The sequence below is a fragment of the Fundulus heteroclitus genome, chromosome 24 (assembly GCF_011125445.2).
Source record: "Fundulus heteroclitus isolate FHET01 chromosome 24, MU-UCD_Fhet_4.1, whole genome shotgun sequence".
Taxonomy (NCBI): domain Eukaryota; kingdom Metazoa; phylum Chordata; class Actinopteri; order Cyprinodontiformes; family Fundulidae; genus Fundulus; species Fundulus heteroclitus.
The window spans coordinates 21,860,610-21,880,966 of NC_046384.1; the positions used below are offsets into that span (position 1 = coordinate 21,860,610).

General features: G+C 45.1%; 2 protein-coding genes across 3 annotated transcripts; both read right to left on the reverse strand.

The window, feature by feature from the left end:
• Window positions 1-323: 323 nt before the first annotated feature.
• On the reverse strand, window positions 324-6,281 carry slc19a2 (solute carrier family 19 member 2). Its single transcript, XM_012856100.3, has 6 exons — window positions 5,946-6,281; window positions 3,043-3,579; window positions 2,705-2,951; window positions 1,142-1,334; window positions 716-857; window positions 324-627 (listed from the first exon to the last, which is right to left on the reverse strand). The coding sequence occupies exons 1-6, from the start codon at window positions 6,069-6,071 to the stop codon at window positions 466-468; spliced, it is 1,407 nt and encodes a 468-aa protein (XP_012711554.2). The 5' UTR covers window positions 6,072-6,281; the 3' UTR covers window positions 324-465.
• Window positions 6,282-10,269: 3,988 nt separating this feature from the next.
• Window positions 10,270-19,555, reverse strand: atg3 (autophagy related 3). 2 transcript variants are annotated; one of them, XM_036128135.1, is made up of 12 exons: window positions 19,351-19,555; window positions 19,142-19,183; window positions 19,016-19,065; window positions 15,982-16,052; window positions 14,849-14,956; window positions 14,663-14,718; window positions 13,908-13,992; window positions 13,798-13,832; window positions 13,569-13,715; window positions 13,370-13,497; window positions 11,250-11,318; window positions 10,270-10,741 (listed from the first exon to the last, which is right to left on the reverse strand). In XM_036128135.1, the coding sequence occupies exons 1-12, from the start codon at window positions 19,420-19,422 to the stop codon at window positions 10,660-10,662; spliced, it is 945 nt and encodes a 314-aa protein (XP_035984028.1). In that variant the 5' UTR covers window positions 19,423-19,555; the 3' UTR covers window positions 10,270-10,659. The 2 variants fall into 2 exon arrangements, with proteins under 2 accessions (XP_035984028.1, XP_012711556.1); XM_012856102.3 differs by having other exon boundaries at window positions 14,663-14,715; window positions 19,351-19,554.
• Between the last annotated feature and the right edge of the window lie 802 nt (window positions 19,556-20,357).

Genomic DNA, 20,357 nt, shown 5'->3' on the forward strand with positions numbered 1-20,357 from the left:
GCTAGAGCCGACATGCTGATCAGGACTGCAGAACTCAGTAGAGTTTTGTGAGGTGAAAATTAGGATAATTTAAAACGCTGATAAAGATTTTGTGGAACAAGTGGCCTCAAATGGACTCTGTACCTCACGTGAATAGCACACTGTCTATTCCCCATGCATTGTCTACATTGTTTTTCATTTCAATTGTTTACATAAATCACTGCTGCATTTTTATCCTGAAAAATAGTGCAATCTACTGTAATTTGTTGAGTGATTTCTAGAGTGAGTTTTTTCAAGCTGTATGCAAATTAAATCTCGTTCTGTACGCACTTTGTGCATACAAAATGACAAATAAAGATATCTATCTATCTATCTATAAGCAGCTTGGAGTGCTGGTTGGGCCCAGTTTACTGTATTTATATGATGACATTATGAAAAGTACCAAGTCGGTTTGTTACATGGAAAGTGACGTAACTTCTGCTCTAGTTACTCCACAGTCGCTGTCGCTTCACCGTTCAGAGGAGTGCTAGACTCTCTGAGGTCTCCAGTCAGGACTTCCTCATTGGAGCGCCTGGAGAACACTCTGTAGAGCCCAGCCAGGAGGAAGATGACGGATATGGCTGTGAAGTAGCCTCCGTAGATGATGAACTGAGGGAGGAAGACAACACAGGCCGCCATCAAACACAACCCAGGCAACAGCAGCGCTCTCCCCGCACAACCCAAGACCTGCCGTTACCTGAGTGTGGACGTCAAGGCCCAGGCCGGCCGAGTCCACCACCACCACGGTGATCAGGGTCCACAGCAGCAGAGCGCCGAAGGTGTTGACGCCGAACACCAGAGCGTATCTCTGCATGCTGAGGCTGGCTGCTATCTGGTACCTGAGAGTCAGGAGGCAAACATTTTAATTCATGCATCAGGCTCTGAAGGGAAGTGACGCAGCACCGGCTCAGCGAGAAGGCGGAGGATTCGTCTAGTAACCTCCTGCTGAGCAGGAAGCGTCAGATGGGGCAACAGCCGCTTGCTGTAATCTGGACTTACTTAACTAAGGTTCTCCTTCCCCTCTTCCCGTTTTACTTTCTGACGTTCCCAGAGAAACCCTGAAACGGCCGAGGGTCTGATTCCCTTTGCTCGCCGTAAGCCTCTACAGCAAAACGAGACTCACGTGGCCACGGTGATGAGAAGCATGTAGACGGTCCTGAAGACCACGTAGGAGCCGTAGCACGTCCAGATGTTGTCCACCCAGGCCATGACGAAGACGCACGCAGCCATGAGCAGGGAGAGGATCCACAGCAGCAGTTCTCCCCAGCGAGCCCAGGACACCGGCAGGTAGCCCACCAGCAGAGCCGCCAGGGCGCCTGCAGACCAGCACACCGTTTACTACACGCAGAAATGTGCTCAGGGCCAGACTGGCTAAACCTTTCATGAACACGACATACAGTGCAGAGAGACAGCATTCACCCCCTCTGTGATGACTTTGCTCTTTTTCTCAATCGAGTTTCAGCTAAAAAAAGAAGATAATATCTAACCAAAAGTGGATCCAGACAGCCCTTTTTAAAAGGATGGTTTCCTTAAGGAGCTAAAGCTATCCTGGCCGGAGTAGTGGCTGAAGAGCAGAAAGAACCACATAAACAGAACCATGAAGCTCTGCAGGCCGTGTGAGTCTACAACAAAAAAGAGAGACTGGGCTACAAGGCAGAGCTCCAAGTCCAGAAGCAGTGCTGACCCAGAAGAACACAGACCTGTCTCATATTCACCAAAGCCTTCCTGATGATCCCTCAGACCTTCAGCTAAATATTCTGAGGACGTATCTGACAGCATCGTAACCAAGCTGTTTTAGGCTTCTCCCTCTTCATTTTCCCCTCTCTAAATTTACTCCATCAGGCACTAAGTCTGTAATCTCGTGAGACTTGCTGCGATATTTTCCCACGAGACTTCCGGTGAGATTTGAAGTATGGCCACTCACTGTTGTTGTATTGAGTGTGGGGCTGTGACTGTATGGAGCTGCAGCAGACGCTTCTACCACTGAAGGCAGATGCATTTTGTGAGCCTTGTGAAACTCACTAAAGACGGAGCAGGCCAGGTTCCTTTGTTGCCACGCATTGGGTGGTGAGCTTAGGACTCATGCCTCAGCCCAGAAAGAAGCCGACTGCAACTCCCATCAGTGCGATAGGAGGCGCTGCAGCTCGCTTCCCCCAACCCACATACATCCATGTACTAACCTTTCAATATCATTCAATCACTCTTCATAATCAACCTTTTGGGACAATAATACAGCCTTGTGGGGCTGTATGAAGTGGACATGATAGACCACAATTTAGTGACCATTTGTGTATTTGTTCTTTAGGAAAAATAGAATTAGCTTGTCTGTACTTATTGTGCACAACTGTAAATATTTTTTCTTTTCATTTATTACACTATTTTTTGCACCTGAATTCTGTGTTGAGTCTTATTAAAGCACACCTTCAACCTTCTCCCAGAGCTGAACTTCAGATGATTATAGCTTTTATTTTATAGAAAATGGCTAGAAAGTGGCGAGCTAGCCAGGAGAACATTGATTTGTGCTTAATTTGGGTCATTTTTTGATATCACGGATGTCTTTTCTTGAGCGTGGTATCAAAATCCCTCACGCTGTACTAGTTGAAGGCATACAAGTGATAGAAAACACAGAAGAAGCCCTTGACTTTCTGAAATCGTACGGTTCAATAGAAAGACAGAGATTCCTCACCGAGCAGCGTGGATAATGTCTCGACGTAGCCGTTGTAGATGTGATGGTGGCTGGATGGACGGATGTCCTCCCACACCACCTGAGCGTAGTTGATGATCTGGAAGTAGCCGCACGTGGCCAGGGCCCACCACACGGACCACGCCAGCAGGGTGCGGCACTTGTAGCACTGCACAAAGTCGTCAAACAGCATCCGTAGCACCTGAACGGGCCTTCTGCCGCGCCCGGCTGCCTCAGCCGACCTGCCGATCTGAAAGAGGAGGAGCGCACTTCTTTACACGACACGCAAACCGTGCGGAGGCAAGCTGATGTGACCCGAGGGAGCGGCTTCTCTCGCTCACCATGGACGCCCTGGATTCTGAATCCTCCAGCTTCTCTGCGCCGGAGCCGCTGCCAGCCGCGGGCTCCTCTGCCGCACTAGGACTCTTGTGGAAAAACAAACTCCTCTTGGGCATGGGGAGGAACCAGGGGGCCACAGAGGCCACGGCGGCCGATGCCAGCGTGAAGATGACGAGGTGCACCAGCTCCGTCTCGGTCCACAAGAGCAAGAGCTGGCCGGCGAGCGAGCCGGCGGCCGAGCCGAACAGCGTGACGCTGCGACAGTAACCGGTCACCCTCTGGTAGAGCTCCGGCTCCACCACGCTGTAGATGTAGGAGTAGTAGGCCACCTCCGAGGCCGTGGCCAGGCCGAAGAAAAGCTCCAGCAGCTGCATGGCCAGGATGCCCTGGGCTTTCCACAGCATGACGTAGGTCAGCACCAGGCTGCAGGCCTGCAGCACCAACACGGGCTTGTAGCAGAGGTAGTCTGTGGCCAGGAAGACCGGGAACAGGAGAGCGAGGTACGAATACGTCCAGACGGGATAGATTTCGTTCACAACCTGCAGGTAACACAAGACAATGCAGTCACACGGAAACAGGAATACAAAAGTGTCACTTATACAGTTAAAAACACAGAAGATGACCAAAGCTGATGTTTACCCATCCAGCACCATCCCACGGCTCATGTTTACAGAGCTGGGATGAAGCTATCTTAAGTTTCTGCCCTCGTTTAAAGGCTTCAAATCAAAGTTGTTTTAATATCAGAGACAGCCTGAGGAAACACAACCAACACTTTTTAACCAATGAGAACACACCAATCTCTCCAAACCAAGCTGGCCCTGTGTGAAAACGTAATCAGCCCTAAACCTGCTACCTGGCCACCACCAGCTCCTACAAGCGTGATACCTGGGAATAACGTGGCTGTGGAGGACGTTTGCAGAAATGTTTCACTTTGGAGGGTTCTGAAGCAGCAAGGTCGTCCTGTCCGTGTCACGCCACAGCATCTAAATCAATTCAGGGCCAGACGAAGCCCTCTGAGACCTTCATTTTGTTTTTAGGCATTCAGACGCTCTGGTCTGGATCCTGGTTCTACCCAAGGTCACCTGAGCTTAAGGCCAAGCTGATGGTCAGACATCCTCTTTCAGGACTTGAGGAGAGCAGAATTCATGCCGCTGTCAATTAAAGCAAACCATCCGGATCATCTCCTTCAGTAAACCTATTCAGAAAACAAGAATGAACCATAGAAATGGCCTTTGATCGGAAACCGGCTGAATGTTTTGATGCTTTAGCAAGGACTCTGCAGCGTACAGGATTTTCTTTAGTGGTGAGGCCTTTAAAACGGAACTTTGTGGCAGCACAACTCGTATAAAATGTTCTGCTAAGAAACCTATTTTGGAACTGTTTTTGAACAGAATGTCACAACATGCAGATTCCACAGAGACCTCCTTAAATCCCAGAGCTGTGAAGACTTTAAAATGCCTGAACCCATTAACTGTTTTACTGTAGCCTTCCCGTTTATCCTTTGCTGTACGTGTGTGTGTGTGTGATTCTCCTCCCCTGGCATTGTTGTTCTGCTCACTATTATGTTTCATTTTTGTAATCTGAACATGATTTAACAAAAACAACTCATATAAAACTCTGTTTGACATGAAACTACCGTGGAGAAGTAGCTGAGGAGGAAGCTCAGCGAGGGCAAACTAAAAGATTCTTATGGATTTTCTTCTTTCTGCAAAGTTGTAAGGAAGTCACTCCTTTATGAATGCCATGAGTTCAGTCCTTATCGTACATCAAATACATCCAGGAATCAGACTTCACTACTAAAACACCAGCGCCAATGACCAAAAAAAAAATAGTCTTGCTCTTTATGTTTTTTGTTCACTTAAAAAGCATTTCCCTCTTGCCTTATGTGCAAATTGATACAGTCAAGACAAAATTCTTTACATCTCTAGTGAAAAACGGATGGAAAACAGGAAATTCTGAGGCGCTTTCAACAGGAAAGAATGAAAAACTGATCGCAATGAATTATGAATGTGGAACCCATGGTCCCAGGAGATCCTGAAGCACACCATTTAGTATAAATCCATCTAAGAAAGGCTGAGGCAAGGTGAGCACCGACATGCCAGTGTCTTTAGGCACATTTGTGGAGTGGAAGTGAATTCCTAAAAGCAAATGCATTTACACATGGTGCCCTCATGACAATGTTACTGCAGCCTCAGTATGAGGAAGTTTTACATATTTGGCCAACATCCGGGGTGAGGCTGTCCCATCCTGCAGGCTCAGACCCTCTGAACCGCTTGCCTGGTCAACCACGTATCTAAAGCGGGTGATAAAGCGCTCATCGTTGTGTGCCAGTGGGTCTGCGCCTTCCACCAGTGCCAAATCTGCCATCGTTCCACAATTACGCGCAACTTTACGCATCTACTCGTGGACATAAGTGACTGTGTCTGTAGCCATCATCACGCCTGACCCGTTTAGCTAGTCTGCTGACTCAACAGGTTTTCTCTCTCTTCTTAATAATGACAGTGTCCCTGAGATGATGACATGCGCTTTATGCTCCTCCCTCAGCTCAGATTGGTGCGCACCTAAATCTACCTGTGACAAAGATTGAGAATATTTTGTTTCCATCTCATTGTCGTCGTTTCCATCCGTTTTCATGTGTTTGGTTATATATTTGCAAGCGTTCTGTGCGTAGCTACCGGGAAGCGTGCGTCCAGTGCGCACAAAGCCGGCCGGCTGCCATCCGGCAGATCTGGAGTTTATCCGGAGCTGAAAGCTTTTTAGTCGGAGCTGCTTAGGGGAACGCGTTGGTTCTTCAGCTCGTAAACAATAACTTCAGACACAGAAAAGTTGTAGGACGGTCCAAACAGGTGCAGGGAGGTCAAGGGGAGAGACGCGCACATCGCGCTCTGACTGGCGGTTACGTCACCTGGGTCTCCGTCAGGTTCTTGTCCGCTCCCATCAGGTAGGCGGTGAGGAAAGGTTCCGACGGCCGCATGCTGGAGAAGAAGCCGTAGGCACAGAGCAGGAGGGTGGGATAAAGCGCAGACATCATGGACCGCTCCGTGACGACCTCCACGCGTGGTTTGTTTTGTGACTACCAGTTCTTTCTCTCTCCATCGGACGCTTGGATTCCTCTGGTTTGGGGTGCTCTGCCGCCCCCGGACGGTCTGGCGAGGAACTGCAGCCAAAGGAGAGCAAGCCGAATATTTCTAGTTTCTGCCATCAGTCATGAAGAATAAAAAACAAGGAATCCGTTTTAAGGGGTTCTTATTTGAATAGAGCATTTACATTTACATTAAGAACAGTTCCTTTATTTTTCCTTTAACGCTGCCACTCTAAATCCACCATATACATTTTATACAAATTTCATATGATAGACCAACACAAAATAGTGGGTAGTGTTAAAGTGGAAGGAAAAGAAGACATGGTTTTGAAAAAGGAAGAAAAAAGATCAAAACGTAGTGTAGCAAGGTTATGTATTCAGCCCCTATTATTCTGCCACATGCAAATAAACCACAGGGTGAAGTTTGATCACGGTCTTAACTGCAACTGTTTGTGGTCTCAGAGGTTTGTTGGAGAACAAATTGTTTCATAAAGACCAAGGAACCCAGCAATCAGGTCAGGGAGAATGTTGTGGCGAGGTGATGGACAAGCCTGCTTAAATAACCTGAGCAGCAGACGTTGTCCCGTTCAGCAGGTGGTTTATTTACAAAACCAGGACAGGAAATAACCCAAAAGTTAACGTGGCTCAAACAAACACAAGTTATCGTGCTCTCACCTACACTGACCTGGTTATATCCTCCAGAAAATCTAAATTCATCTGTTTAAATACTCTCAAGCTGTTGTAGCAAAATGCTCTCTATGGAATATTCCAAACAGGCATAATGAGATTACTTCATGCCAGTAACTTTTAGAGTTTAGCCTAAAGAATGGCAGGGGAGCCAGAAGGTCACAGGAAATGTTTGTAGTGACGCTGGAAAACAGAAACCCACATTAAACATGTCATGACCACAGTGACACAAGGTGGTGGCAGCATTATGCTGCGGGAATCATCTTCAGCAGCAGGGACAGGGAAGCTGTTCAGATTTAATGAGAAGACGGATGAAGCCAAATCCAGGATGAATTATACCTGTTGGAGGACACAAGAACCGCCTTGATTTGCTCAGAAAATCCTTCTAAATCCTTGTAAATGTGACATCACCCCCTGGTCTTCAAAGTGGAGCATGACAGAACACGTTTGAGAACAACTGGGCCAGACCAATCTAAAACCTTTCTTTTGTTTCCAGCCATTCAGCTCGTGTGCTTCGGATCATTTTCTCGCTGCATTAGCCAAATGCACTGGAGCTTAGGGTTGCAAACTGATGTCATTGTTCTTCAGTGTTCTCTGCTAGAGAGAACTTGTCCAGGCTCTGAAAAGGCAAAGCAGTCCCACACCAGCTTCACTATGAGTAAAGGGCTTTTTCTGAAACGCTGTTTTAGTCGCACACCAGATGTAACGGGATGCACAACTCTGAGACCATCGATATGTTTTTGTTGGTAAAGGTGAGAAGAGCCCTTGTCTTTCAGCAATGGTTCTGGCCATGCTACTCTCCTATGGAAGCCATTTCTGTCCAGTCTCTCTTTGAAACATGATCTCTGACCTTAACTGAGCAATTAAGGCATTGAGAGCTTTGCAATAGATGTTCTTCTCTGAGCTTCACAGGAGGCCCAAAGTCTAGGAAATGGCTCTGTAACCTTTTCCAGACTGAGATGTTGTGACTAAGTTCCTCATCTGTTCTTGAACGTCTTTAGGTTGGAGAATCATTTGTTGCTTTTTGAGATCTTTTGCCCTACTTCATGTGGTCAGACAGGTTCATTTCAAATGTCTGGTTGTGACTAGTGAAATAAAGCCAAAAGGTGGGCAGTTACTTTTCCACACAGACCATGGCTGCTTCAGAGCGCTTTTTGTATCGTCCTTGTTTGATATTAAAACTTGTGAGGTTTAAGTGTGACTCAAAAAAAGACAAGCCAGGGCAGGCATCACAACCAAAACAGTCAGATAACACTGTAGTAGGACAAACTGGCTTCAACAGATGTTTTAGTAGTGCTGCAAAAGCTTCTATCAAGTTTAAACGCTGGGGAAAAACCCTCTCTGTAGTCGTGAGAAGGACGGTGGTACTGAATAACATGCATGTCCTGCATGAACCTTATAAAACAGCATGTTGCATTTAAATATAGCCATTAAATGAGCCCATTTTCACTCATAACCTTTGTTTTATAGCTCATTAAAGCCAGATAGATTTTGGCATAAAGATTTCTGTTCTCATTATCAGCAAACACTGTGACACTGTTACAGCTGATGGCTGCCATATTGAACTTAAAGATGGTGGGCATTTTTCTTTAAATGGTAGTTCTTATCTATGATTATTCTGAAAGCACATAGTAAAGTACTGTTCAGTCTAGGAGCTAAAAAAAAGTTTGTTTTGAGCTTTGTAATACTGTACATAGTGAGATAACACTATAACTATAGTGGTGTAACAAATATCTGAACTATTAGAGTTCATTGGGTCCAAACAGGAACCATTTCCAGAACACAACATTCTTCACATGCATGGGAAGTTTTCTAGTGTCGTCAATCTTCAGAATATTAATACTGGCTCATACACACAGACACCCTACATCTTAGTTTATGATACAGGCTATGTACATGTATGATACAAGTAGTGCATTTAGCAAGAAAGTAAGATCTCAGGGTGTCTTTCACTCTGGTTGAAGGCTGCTACGATGCAAAAAAGAACCTACCTGAATATGGATGGTCTTTGTGGAGTCTGAGGTGAGTTAGGGGCCTTCTAGTAGTGCAGGGGTGTCCCCAGGATGATTTGACCAGAGAAAAGTTGCAGCACGGCTGTGCATATCCTTAATGGGCCAAATGTTCACTGTTGAGACTTAGTCCTTTAGAATTTGAGCCACCTTTCCTCTATGATAGCTTAACAGCACCGTGCTAGTATAGAGCGATCTTCTGGGGCCTTCCCACATGGTCTGAGAGACCTATGGCAGTGATTGCCTTTATGCCAAAGGAGATCTAGAATAACGTCGCACAAGATCGCGGCTGGTTGAAGCAGCTCGGTTAAACTACACAATTCATCAAGGTAAAGGTTTTTATACCTCATTTTTCTGATTGAAAGCAATGATTTGGAGATATTTTGTTCTATCTTAGATGCTGTGCTGATTGAAGGATTTTATCAATACCTTTTTAATTCTGAATACTTCGGCACATAACCGAGAAAGTTGCAGACTTGTCAGCCACAGATCTATACAACAGCACAATGCACATGTGGTAATAACCAGAGGCACCACTTCCCTTTGTCCAGTCTCAGTGTTTTAAAGTCTGTCGACTGCTCCACCAGAGAAAATCATGTCACCAGGATGTATCTGCCTAATTTGTCCAAGGGATTCAAGCAATACTTTAAAATTTAACTCAGTATTCCCAATTGGCTCAGGTCCAGCCTCGCTGTTGTGGAGAGCACACTAGCTGTGTTTCATGGACAAATCGAAATAAAGGGCCAATCAGAATAAAAATGCGTCATGTAAACAAGCCAACCAGAATAATGTGATCGGATTAAGATAGATCTGAATGAAAATTTGTTTCGAATGGGAGGGGTGGTTTATGCCGATTGATAATCTTATCGACATGCATGTAAATGCTTGTCAGGATGAAGTTATTCTGAATGTGCCAAAGTCACCTGAGAGCGCCCGACGTAAAAAAAAGTGACGTATTTCCACGTTGTTGAGTGGCGGAAATACATCAAGCAGCAAACCTGCAGTGCTCCTGATACAACGTTCTATTTGGAACATCAAAAGAGCTCAAAATTATTATTTATTCAGTAATGTTTCAACCATAACTAGAAGCTGGTGCAAGTCCAGCCTTGGTGCTCAGAAGACAAACTCGTACAATACTGCTTTGTTTACGATTTGTTGTTGTTCAGCAAAGACAGAAGTTCTTCTTCTCCTGTTTTTGTTGTTGGGAAATCTGATAACTGCGCATGTCAGAGTGGTTCTATTCTGAATAAAGCCAGGTGCATGCAAACGCACATTATGATCGGCTTAACTGATTATGTGCCCACGTACACGGTATAATCTGAATACACTTCAATCAGACGATGAAATCTTGTGCATGTTAACATAGCTACTGAGGCCTTAATCCAGTATGAAGGACCTGCAGAAGTCAGTGGACACCAAGCAAAGGTTAACATTCAACACAACACAAAATGTTTTTTTTCAGCTAGATTTATTCATTCATTTTTTTAGAACCTGACTGGTGCACATGAAGCAGTGAGGAATGAGTTTGAGTTGTCAGAATGCAGCAGCTGTATGTCATTTAATCAAGATATCGCTGGGCTGAAGGTCTGATTTTCAGAAAGCTGTAGATTAGATAGAAACCATCTATAGCATCTGCACAGGGTCATACAGATGCTAACTGTCAGCAGATGGACTTTTGAGGTGTCAACGAGAACAGGCAGACCATACAATAAAAGATTCATCACAGGCTCAGCACTCCTACGTCCACAAAGCGTTAAAGTAAAATAAACCGGTTGTATAGTTGTGTTGAGACCAAGCAGAGCAGATATGCTGTTAGCTGAAGCACTTCTACACAGATGGAACTACATTGTGAAGTGTCTTGTGTAGTCATATTCTATTGTGGGAATGACAGCCTGGACAAACTTTAGGAAAATCAGGAGATACCTGGAAGTCTTAGTTGAGGAAAACAGGTCTAAGCTGGAACAGCATGAACTGTGTGGGTCAGGAAATGTCTACAGATACAAGCCTGAGGTCAGTCCCAACCACAGCAAGCCACGTCTCCTGGTTAACATGCACAACTTATTTAAACAAGTTAATGAAAATCTAATTTCACCTCAGCAGCAATGACTTCTCACAATCCTCTGTTTTAAGAACTCCTGAATTAATTCTGCTTTTCTAGAGGAATTCACCCACTTCCCTTCACCATGTTGCTATGACTGTACATTAGTTCACAGAGGGCTTTGTGGCTAATCCTCACCCCTCCACCACCGGGCTCGACATGCGGCCTTGACCTGGTCCACTGTGTCTGCTTTGGTGGTAACATCTCTACTTTAGTCCCTTCTTATCAATGCTTGTTTGAACACTGCTTTCCCGTCTTAAAGCTGCGCTGCCATATTCGTTTTAGAGAGATGAGGCTTTCTTCAGGAAATCTTTCCAAACCAGTCAAGGATACATATGCACTCCCAGCTCTCCTCCACCTTCAGCCACCGTCTCAATGATCTTCTTCATCACTTCGGCATGTCTGAAAACAGAGATCGTATGAAAGAGACACGCCATCAAACTGAACACTTCTCATTTCTGTGTCTGAGGCTAACTCATGTTCACCTTGTAGAGAAATGGAAACAGTCGATTGAGTCCGGAGCATACAGCTTTACATCAATGAGTTCTAATATCATCACAACAATTCTTATAGTTCAGTAAATCACCTCAAACAGTGGAACTCACAAAATCATAATCTAAATTTCAGTGTTTAATAATAAGAATGGAAGACCAATCCAGATTAGAACCTGCAAATGTAACATCATGGCCTACATGATCATAGACTGCTGAGTTGACAGCCTGTGCTAAAACGCTGGACTTATCAAAGCATATTAATAAAAGTTCAGTGGAAGGAAAAAATGTGATGGGAGAAGCTGAACAAGCAGCAGGGCTAACGGCAGCCTAGAGTGGACTGTCAAGCAAAGGTTTGGAGGTGTGCTGATGCAGTAAGTCCGGCAGAAGGACACCTGACCAACTACTGAGAGCAGAGAATTTTCAACAGGTTCACATTTCTGCAATAAAAATATCCTTATTATTCAATGTCAGGGTTTCATCTGCTGTAAGATTCCATCATAAAATGACCAGAAATAAATGTTTAAGATATATATCACCTCTGTGTGGAATGGATCTAAGGATGAATTTGGGAATATTAAATAACCTTTGAATGATATTCTAATTAGCTGATATGCAAATTATATTATTTTGACTGCAATATTCATCACTGATTCATGATCCGGCATTGTAGAAACATCTCACTAATCCTGCAATTTTTTCTGCAGTAGGAGAACAATCAGGGTTCGGACTAGGGCTGTGCATAAAAATCCATACAGAGATTAATCTCCATGTTTTTACTAAATATTTAATATCGATATTCTGGCTCTCAATATCGATATACCTCCCAACCCCTAGGGGGCGTTATTATAGAACCATTACTGCTCACAGTGAGGAAGAGCAGTGAGAGGAATTTGTGGAACGGCTGACAGGATTTTAGAAACTCCTTCGTCCCTAAAATCAGACGTTTGGGAACATTCCTGGTTTCTGTGATTCATTAAATGCTGTGAACCAGATGATTTATTTTCCTGTTAATGTATCAGTGTTCAATAAAATGGACATAAACTTAATATTTGGCTGGTTTTGTTGATTGAAGGACTTTGAGCATTAATTTGAAGGTAATAAATATCGACAATGGAGTCAAATCAAGCTGAGCTACAGAGAATCGTATTGACTGGAGAATCGTATTGAATGGAGAATCGTATTGAATGGAGAATCGTATTGAATGGAGAATCGCATTGAATGGAGAATCGTATTGAATGGAGAATCGTATCGGCTCATCCTAGATGACACCCAGCCCTAGCTCCTACACATTTTCATGTCAAAGTTTCAACAACTCCAGAGCTCTCTAAGCATTTTTTTATTTTCAAAGTGTAAATACAACAGGGCCCTTTGAAGAAGCAGCAGACGTTCCTGCAGATGTCAGGGTTTAAATAGGACAAATTTAAACCCTTTAAATAGGTTTAAATTGGTAAAATGGCTGAGTGAGTGGGTGGATGGATTCAATTCAATTCAATTCAATTCAATTTTATTTATATAGCGCCAAATCATGAAACATGTCATCTCAAGGCACTTTACAAAGTCAAGTTCAATCATATTATACAGATTGGGTCAGATTATACAGATTGGTCAAAAATGTCCTATATAAGGAAACCAGTTGATTGCATCAAAGTCCCGACAAGCAGCAGTCACTCCTGGGGAACCGTAGAGCCACAGGAAGAGTCATCTGCATTGTACATGGCTTTGCTGCAATCCCTCATACTGAGCAAGCATGAAGCGACAGTGGGAAGAAAAACCACCCATTAACGGGAAAAAAAACCTCCATAACACCATCATGACACATCCATGCATCCATGGATGGATGCATGGATGTGTCATGATGGTGTTATGGATGAAGGAATGGATGTGTATGTATGCACAGATGTAGACAGCAGGACAGGGAAGAGTCTGTAGGTGGGACCATCTCCCATGGTTCCTCCTCACCTGCACGGGTGTACGGAGCACATGGCGGGTGGAGGCAGGTTGGGGTGGTTCTCAATGGTGACGGTCTTCTTCACATGGTCCTGGCTGATGTCCTCGTACATCTGCTCCACAGTCAGCGGCTGCCTGTCCTGGGAGACACACCGGCGTCTGGATCATCTGGTGCTCCATGCAGCCACACATGGAGCTGTGGTCTACATACCTCATCGTATCCAAAGAGCCAGAGTCGAGGCGTCTGGTAGTACTTGTCGTAGGTGATGTACAGGTCGTAGGTTCTGGTCTGCAGGATGGCGTCCTCGCTGCCAGCCTCTGCTTTGGTTTCCACCATTTTACTGGTGTCCAGGGTGGCCTAGATGCAGGAGACAGTTGCTCTGTTAGTCAGGTGGACTTCAGCTTCACCGACATGAAGAAGCACTCAGATCTGCGCGTACCTCATCCGTTTCCAACAAGCCGCTCTCCTCGTACTCTGAAAAGGTTCAAGAGGAAGTAGTCGTAACCACGGCGTGGTCTGAGATCTGTCAACACACTCGGAGATCAATACCTTCCATGTCCGCTGCTTCTCCGTCTTCATCCTCCTCCTCCTCGTCATCACAGCGCGGTGCGGACGTGGCGTTCATGTTCTTGTCCTGGAAGGATTCAGAGGAGCGTCAGCTGGATTCTCCGTGGTTCTCAAGGAAAGGCAGAAGGGTGACGGAGCACAGCTCCCACTGTGGCTCAGGTTAACCCGTTCTTCCACCATCGTTTAGTTATCAGTTCACAGAATGATCCGCTAGGATCTGGTTGACCCAGAGACTGATAGACTGAACCAGTTTGTGTCTCTGGTGGAGGACCAGGTCCAGGAGGCTCGTGTCCTCTGACAGGTGTTCATCCAGGAAGGTTCTGCATTTAGCTTCAGCAGCTTCAGCTAAATCTGAACTGTTCATTCATCTTAGTGATGAATGAACAGTTATATCATCCCACTGACTCGCAGCGGTAGATTTAAAACGCGATCAGCCGCTCAGCTTACAGCTGGGTGAGATACTGAGACCGCCACAATGTTTAAATCTGTTTAAAGGACGCGGTGACCATTTGTCGTTGTCAACGTTGTCAACCAATCGCTGCAGCCCTACAGGACGGCCCAATAAACGCTCAGAAGTCTGACGTTATAATGAGCACCTGTGTGAAAAGGCACAGCGCTGACTAAAAATGAGCTCAGGGATGGAGGTCGGTCCAAACATAGAACAGGAACCCTGTGGAGCTTTTCAGTTGTAACGTTCTAAGACAGCAGAACCAGGTGTGGAGTCTTAAGACGCTTACCTTCTTGTTGTCCAGAGAAATGTCTCGCACAGCGTCTGTGACTCCCAGCACACCTGCTGGACACACTCACATCAGCCTCATTTACCTTTACCCACACACACAGCCCCCCCCCCCCCCCCCATGTTTTCTGTCTGACGTTACAAACTGGGTTCTATTCCAGAAACAGGTTCTCTGAGCGTCTCCCACCTGCGTTGTGGTAGGTGTCCACCCAGCCCCCGTCTCCATCGTCCTCCTCTATGATGGCTTCCAGCTCGTCACAATACTCCATCTGTTTACAGCGCTTGTAACATGGAACTACAAGAGACCAAGAGGAGAAGAAGAAGAAGAGCATCAAAGGAGCTGGAAAACACGCCGGCGGGTATCAGAGCAGAGATGTCTGCAGGAATAGATGCGGCACGGCTTGGAAGGGAGGAAGACATGAGGAAGGAAGGAAGGAAGGAAGGAAGGAAGGAATAGATGCGGCACAGCTTGGAAGGGAGGAAGACATGAGGAAGGAAGGAAGGAAGGAAGGAAGGAAGGAAGGAAGGAAGGAAGGAAGGAAGGAAGGAAGGAAGGAAGGAAGGAAGGAAGGAAGGAAGGAAGGAAGGAATAGATGCGGCACGGCTTGGATTGGAACGACCCAAAGGCCTTCAGACAGCCAGAGGAACAAGGCAGCCAGATCTCAAACACAACGAGGAAACAAGGCGTGGACTGAGAGCAGTGTTCCTGCTGTTCCATGTCAGGACCAGAGCGTTCTACAGTTCTCAGACATTCATCCCAAAATATTAAACAGAAAAATCTGGAGTGGAAGGAAGGAAGGAAGGACATAAGGAAGGAAGGACATGAGGAAGGAAGGAAGGAAGGAAGGAAGGACATAAGGAAGGAAGGACATGAGGAAGGAAGGAAGGAAGGAAAGAAGGAAGGATTATGGGATGGAGGTAGAACAAAGGAAGGGAGGGCAGAAGGAAAAGGGGAGATTTTGTCTTGCTGGACAGAAACAGAATGGAGGCAGATTGGTACTAAAGGAACATGTGGAACAGATGATGAGCAGAACGTTTACAGCAGCATGGTCAAGGATCAGTTCTTTGGTGCCTTGAAATAAAAAGGTTAAAAAAAAAGAAACTGAACCAAAACAGCTGGTGAACTGTCAGGATACAAGTGTTGGTCTACAATGAATCAGAACCTTCACAGAAGAACCAAAGGTCTTTAACGAGAACGTCTGGTTCTGTCAGTGATGACTAATAACTTTAAATCTGTCACAGAGAACAACTGGCAGTCATGACGTTCTAAAAGTGGAAGCACAGGTAGGCGTAGGGGATGTGAGCTGGACCTGGACTTACCGTTACGGGTCAACAGGAACTGTTTGTCCTGGGGCAAATACGGCTTCACCTTTGCTTCCTCCCCGGAGGCCCTGCAGGGAGACGTCTCTTTACACAACGCAGGGAAACCAATGATCTGCTTGCATCCATTCCACACACCCACATTTTCACCATACCTCTACCTTCCATCATCACACCGTCTCCAGACACTAACCAGAGCTTCCTGGTCCTAAAGGACAGTGCAGGTCCAACCAGGCGGCCATCTTTGTTTTTATCAGATCTCATTTTCAGGATCCCGTGGAACGTTCTTACTTTTAGCGGTTTGACCACTGGAGTGCTGATTTTGCCTAAAAACTGAAGTCCCTGGCCGCCATCTTGCTACTCCCTACTCTCACAGAATCCCACAGGATTTAGTTGCAACAACAAGCAGTTTTCTGGCTGAGTGAAAACGTTTCATAGGTGATTCTACAGTCAGTGGATGTACTAACACTATCAACCACTAGGAAATTAGGTGCTAAAATATTTTACATGTTATTCATATTAAATATATATATATATATATATATATATATATATATATATATATATATATATAAATAAAATATTTCAGTACATGACTTTCTCAGTACTTGATATTTTTAGAACATAAAATAAAAGTATATGGCATTTGACATTTTAAAAGTCTTAAGCACCCCCTGAACATGAGAAAATCCTCGTTATTCGATGCTGTAGCGCACATATTCCCTAGTTACTGGGGGAAAATAGGGAGTACTAATATGGCGGCTGGTGGCTTCACAGCGGTTCTAACAGCGGCTATTAGCACTCCAGTGAATAATAGAGATCAGTGGGTTCAACTTAAAGACGGTCACGGTGCCGTTATCCAGACTTAAGGACAGATTTGTTGCAGTAGAACAGGACGTTCTCACAGAAAATAAAAATAAAGAGAAGGCCTTTCTCCAGACTAAACATCAGTGACGGTGTGACATCCACCAGCAGCTGCCTCAACCTTCAGTCTCCTGGGAAAGACGGAGGCTTTAGAAGCTTCGTCCTCGCTCCCTGACCCGCTCGCTCCATCAGCGAGCCTCCCTGGGAGTTAGATAGGAGTCGTCTGGCTGGATGTGAGCGACCCCCCTGGATGGCGTGCTTAGCCGTCAGATCAGATTCTACACACGCACCAGCAGAAGTAAAAGGGAAACGCGCAAAGATCTGCAGGAAGTAAAAGCCGAAAAGCTGCATGACCTACAGAGTAAATATAATAAAACGTCCGTTCCTAAATAAGTAAATAAATAACCCTGTAGATACACATAATCTTTGAGGTTAGATACTAGGAGGTGTGCTTTTAGGCTTTTGCCCACATGGTATGGACCTGAAAGTCGAGGGATTAGTGGAGACTTTGTGGCAGAACCAGGAAATGAGGCTCAGGTCAAAGCAATTCTAATATCAGACAAAGAGAAGTGGCAAATTACAAAAAAAGGCTTTTTCAAAGGAGGGTGTCCTTTCCTAAGAGAAACAGGCGCTCCAAATCCACCTTCTTTGTGTGGAAACGTGACTGGGCCCCTCATTGAGTCACTGACTAAACGTGATCAACTGATTCCTTTCTGTCTCAGGTGAGGTAAGAGGTCATGACTGGATGACAAGAAAGAGAGAATGGGCAAAAAAAATGGCCTCCAAGGGAGCATTTCATGACCAGAACCAGCTGCTGGCCAAGAACAACACAAAGGCACGTCTTACAGAGGCGCGTCTTACAGACGCACGTCTTACAGATGTGCCTCTGTAAGACGTGCGTCTTACAGATGTACGTCTTACAGAGGCGCGTCTTACAGATGTACGTCTTACAGATGCGCGTCTTACAGACGCACATCTGTAAGATGCACATCTTACAGATGTGCGTCTGTAAGACGTGCGTCTTACAGATGTACGTCTTACAGAGGCGCGTCTTACAGATGTACGTCTTACAGATGCGCGTCTTACAGAGGCGCGTCTTACAGATGCGCGTCTTAAAGATGTACGTCTTACAGATGTACGTCTTACAGATGCACGTCTTACAGATGCGCGTCTTAAAGATGTACGTCTTACAGATGTACGTCTTACAGATGCACGTCTTACAGAGGCGCGTCTTACAGATGTACGTCTTACAGATGTACGTCTTACAGATGCACGTCTTACAGATGCGCGTCTTAAAGATGTACGTCTTACAGATGTACGTCTTACAGAGGCGCGTCTTACAGATGTACGTCTTACAGATGTACGTCTTACAGATGCGCGTCTTACAGATGCGCGTCTTAAAGATGTACGTCTTACAGATGTACGTCTTACAGAGGCGCATCTTACAGATGCACGTCTTACAGATGTACGTCTTACAGATGTACGTCTTACAGAGGCGCATCTTACAGATGCACGTCTTACAGATGTACGTCTTACAGATGTACGTCTTACAGATGTACGTCTTACAGATGCACGTCTTACAGATGTACGTCTTACAGATGCACGTCTTACAGAGGCGCGTCTTACAGATGCACGTCTTACAGATGCACGTCTTACAGATGTACGTCTTACAGATGTACGTCTTACAGAGGCGCGTCTTACAGATGTACGTCTTACAGATGTACGTCTTACAGATGTACGTCTTACAGATGCACGCCGTTCCATCTGCTTTAAAAGTGTCATGGCGACAGTGAAGCACGGCGGCTGGGTGATGATGTGGACCTGCGTTGCTGCTCGAGGACGTACATTACACGCGGTTATTGGAGTGAGCCATTAATACATGAAGGTTTGGGTTCATGCTGTAATTATATTTTCATGTAAGAAATGTTCATTTAGAGTTTATTTTGCTTTTAATAAATGAACTCAACATCTGGGAACTGCTTTTCGCTTCTACCCAGACTGACGATCCTAAACGTGAAGTTTAGTGCTGACAGAGAGACGCTTCACTCAGCATCAGACACAGGAGCCTAGCTCCTTCCTACCGTGCAGCGCCGTGCAGCACACGGCTCTATCAGTGCAAACAAAACCTCTGGACCTGCTTGATCAGAGCAATCAGGGGTCAGCCACTCACCACTTCCACGTGGGGCAGTGATGAACCAGGTGATCTCCGGCTGCAACAAACTGAAACACACAGAGCCTTAGTGGCAGCAAACGGGTCCAGCTGGCACAGGTGGGGCAGCTGAAGCGCGTCTCTCACCTCCTCTGGGGTAATGACTCCAGTCTCTTTGAACTTAGATTCCTGTGGGGACAAACCGAAGCTGGGTGTTAGGGAGCCTTACCATGGTAACCATGGTGTCCAGGACCATGGAGTCCCCCCCCCCAGAGCTTCACTGGAGCAGCTCTGTTTACCTGCAAGCTCTGCCCACATGAGCCACTACCTTAGCTAGCCTCTCCCTGGAAGTTTACCTTCAACACGGGAGTGAGGAACTCGGCCACTCCCAGCGCTGTCCCCTTCACCGTGTTTATGACGTTCTGCATCCTGGATCGCTTCTTCTGCGGCCAAACCTCGTAGTCCGGAAGCCCTCCTCACAAACACACTCTTATTTTTCACATCGCTCCTCAGGCAGGCTGCCAGAAGGAACCATCACATGACACCAGCTGACACTTCCGGGATCAAGGAGTCGCGATAGCCCCCTCTCTGGCCGAGACGATACTTTACGTCCGCCATATTGTGTGTGGCAAATTACCTTAGATAAGCTAAGTTGGGTTTTAAAGAGTGTCTTTTTTTGTGGATAATTTAAAAAAAATTATGTTCTTTGAATCCTAAAAAAATGTCCGTGTTGTTTTTAAGAATAAGGGATGACTTGGAAATAGATTAGTGTAAAGCTATAAGTTTAGTAGTTTAGTTTACCTTAATTTTACTTTATTAGTATACTTTAATAGTTTATGGCTATGCCTTTACCAGCCATATACCTATGCTGTCTATATGATTTATCCAATCACATAGAGGTTTTTTCTATAGTTTATCTATCTATCTATCTATCTATCTATCTATCTATCTATCTATCTATCTATCTATCTATCTATCTATCTAGACAGTTTTTAGGTTTGCAAATAGCCAGAATAATAATGAGGGAAAACAATATTTAGATTTTCACCACCCAAACCTGACTTCAACAGCTTTGTCTTTAGCTTGATAAACAAATAAATAAATAAATAAAAAGATGGTGGAGCCATGCTGACGTGCGATTCTTCAAAGACAATTTTCTTATCGGAACATTACTGCGGCTGATTCCCAGTAAATACATGAACATTAAATATAAATAAATATAAATAAGAGAGCACATTGTTGGAAAAAAAACACCTAAATAATAAAGTCTGGATATGTCATGAGGTTATTACATCTCAAATATGATTCATTAGCCCAATGAAATAACTTTTATTTAGAACAAGCATAACATTCTCAGACAGAA

Excerpts from the sequence above, each read along its gene's own strand:
- slc19a2 (XM_012856100.3), bottom strand. The coding sequence starts at position 6,071 with ATGATGTCTGCGCTTTATCCCACCCTCCTGCTCTGTGCCTACGGCTTC. Across the intron at positions 1,335-2,704 it reads GACATTATCCACGCTGCTCG|GCGCCCTGGCGGCTCTGCTG; the intron begins GTGAGGAATCTC and ends GCTGGTCTGCAG. Across the intron at positions 628-715 it reads GCCTTGACGTCCACACTCAG|TTCATCATCTACGGAGGCTA; the intron begins GTAACGGCAGGT and ends TTCCTCCCTCAG.
- atg3 (XM_036128135.1), bottom strand. The coding sequence starts at position 19,422 with ATGCAGAACGTCATAAACACGGTGAAGGGGACAGCGCTGGGAGTGGCC. Across the intron at positions 19,184-19,350 it reads TCCTCACTCCCGTGTTGAAG|GAATCTAAGTTCAAAGAGAC; the intron begins GTAAACTTCCAG and ends TTGTCCCCACAG. Across the intron at positions 14,957-15,981 it reads GTTCCTGTTGACCCGTAACG|TTCCATGTTACAAGCGCTGT; the intron begins GTAAGTCCAGGT and ends GGTCTCTTGTAG.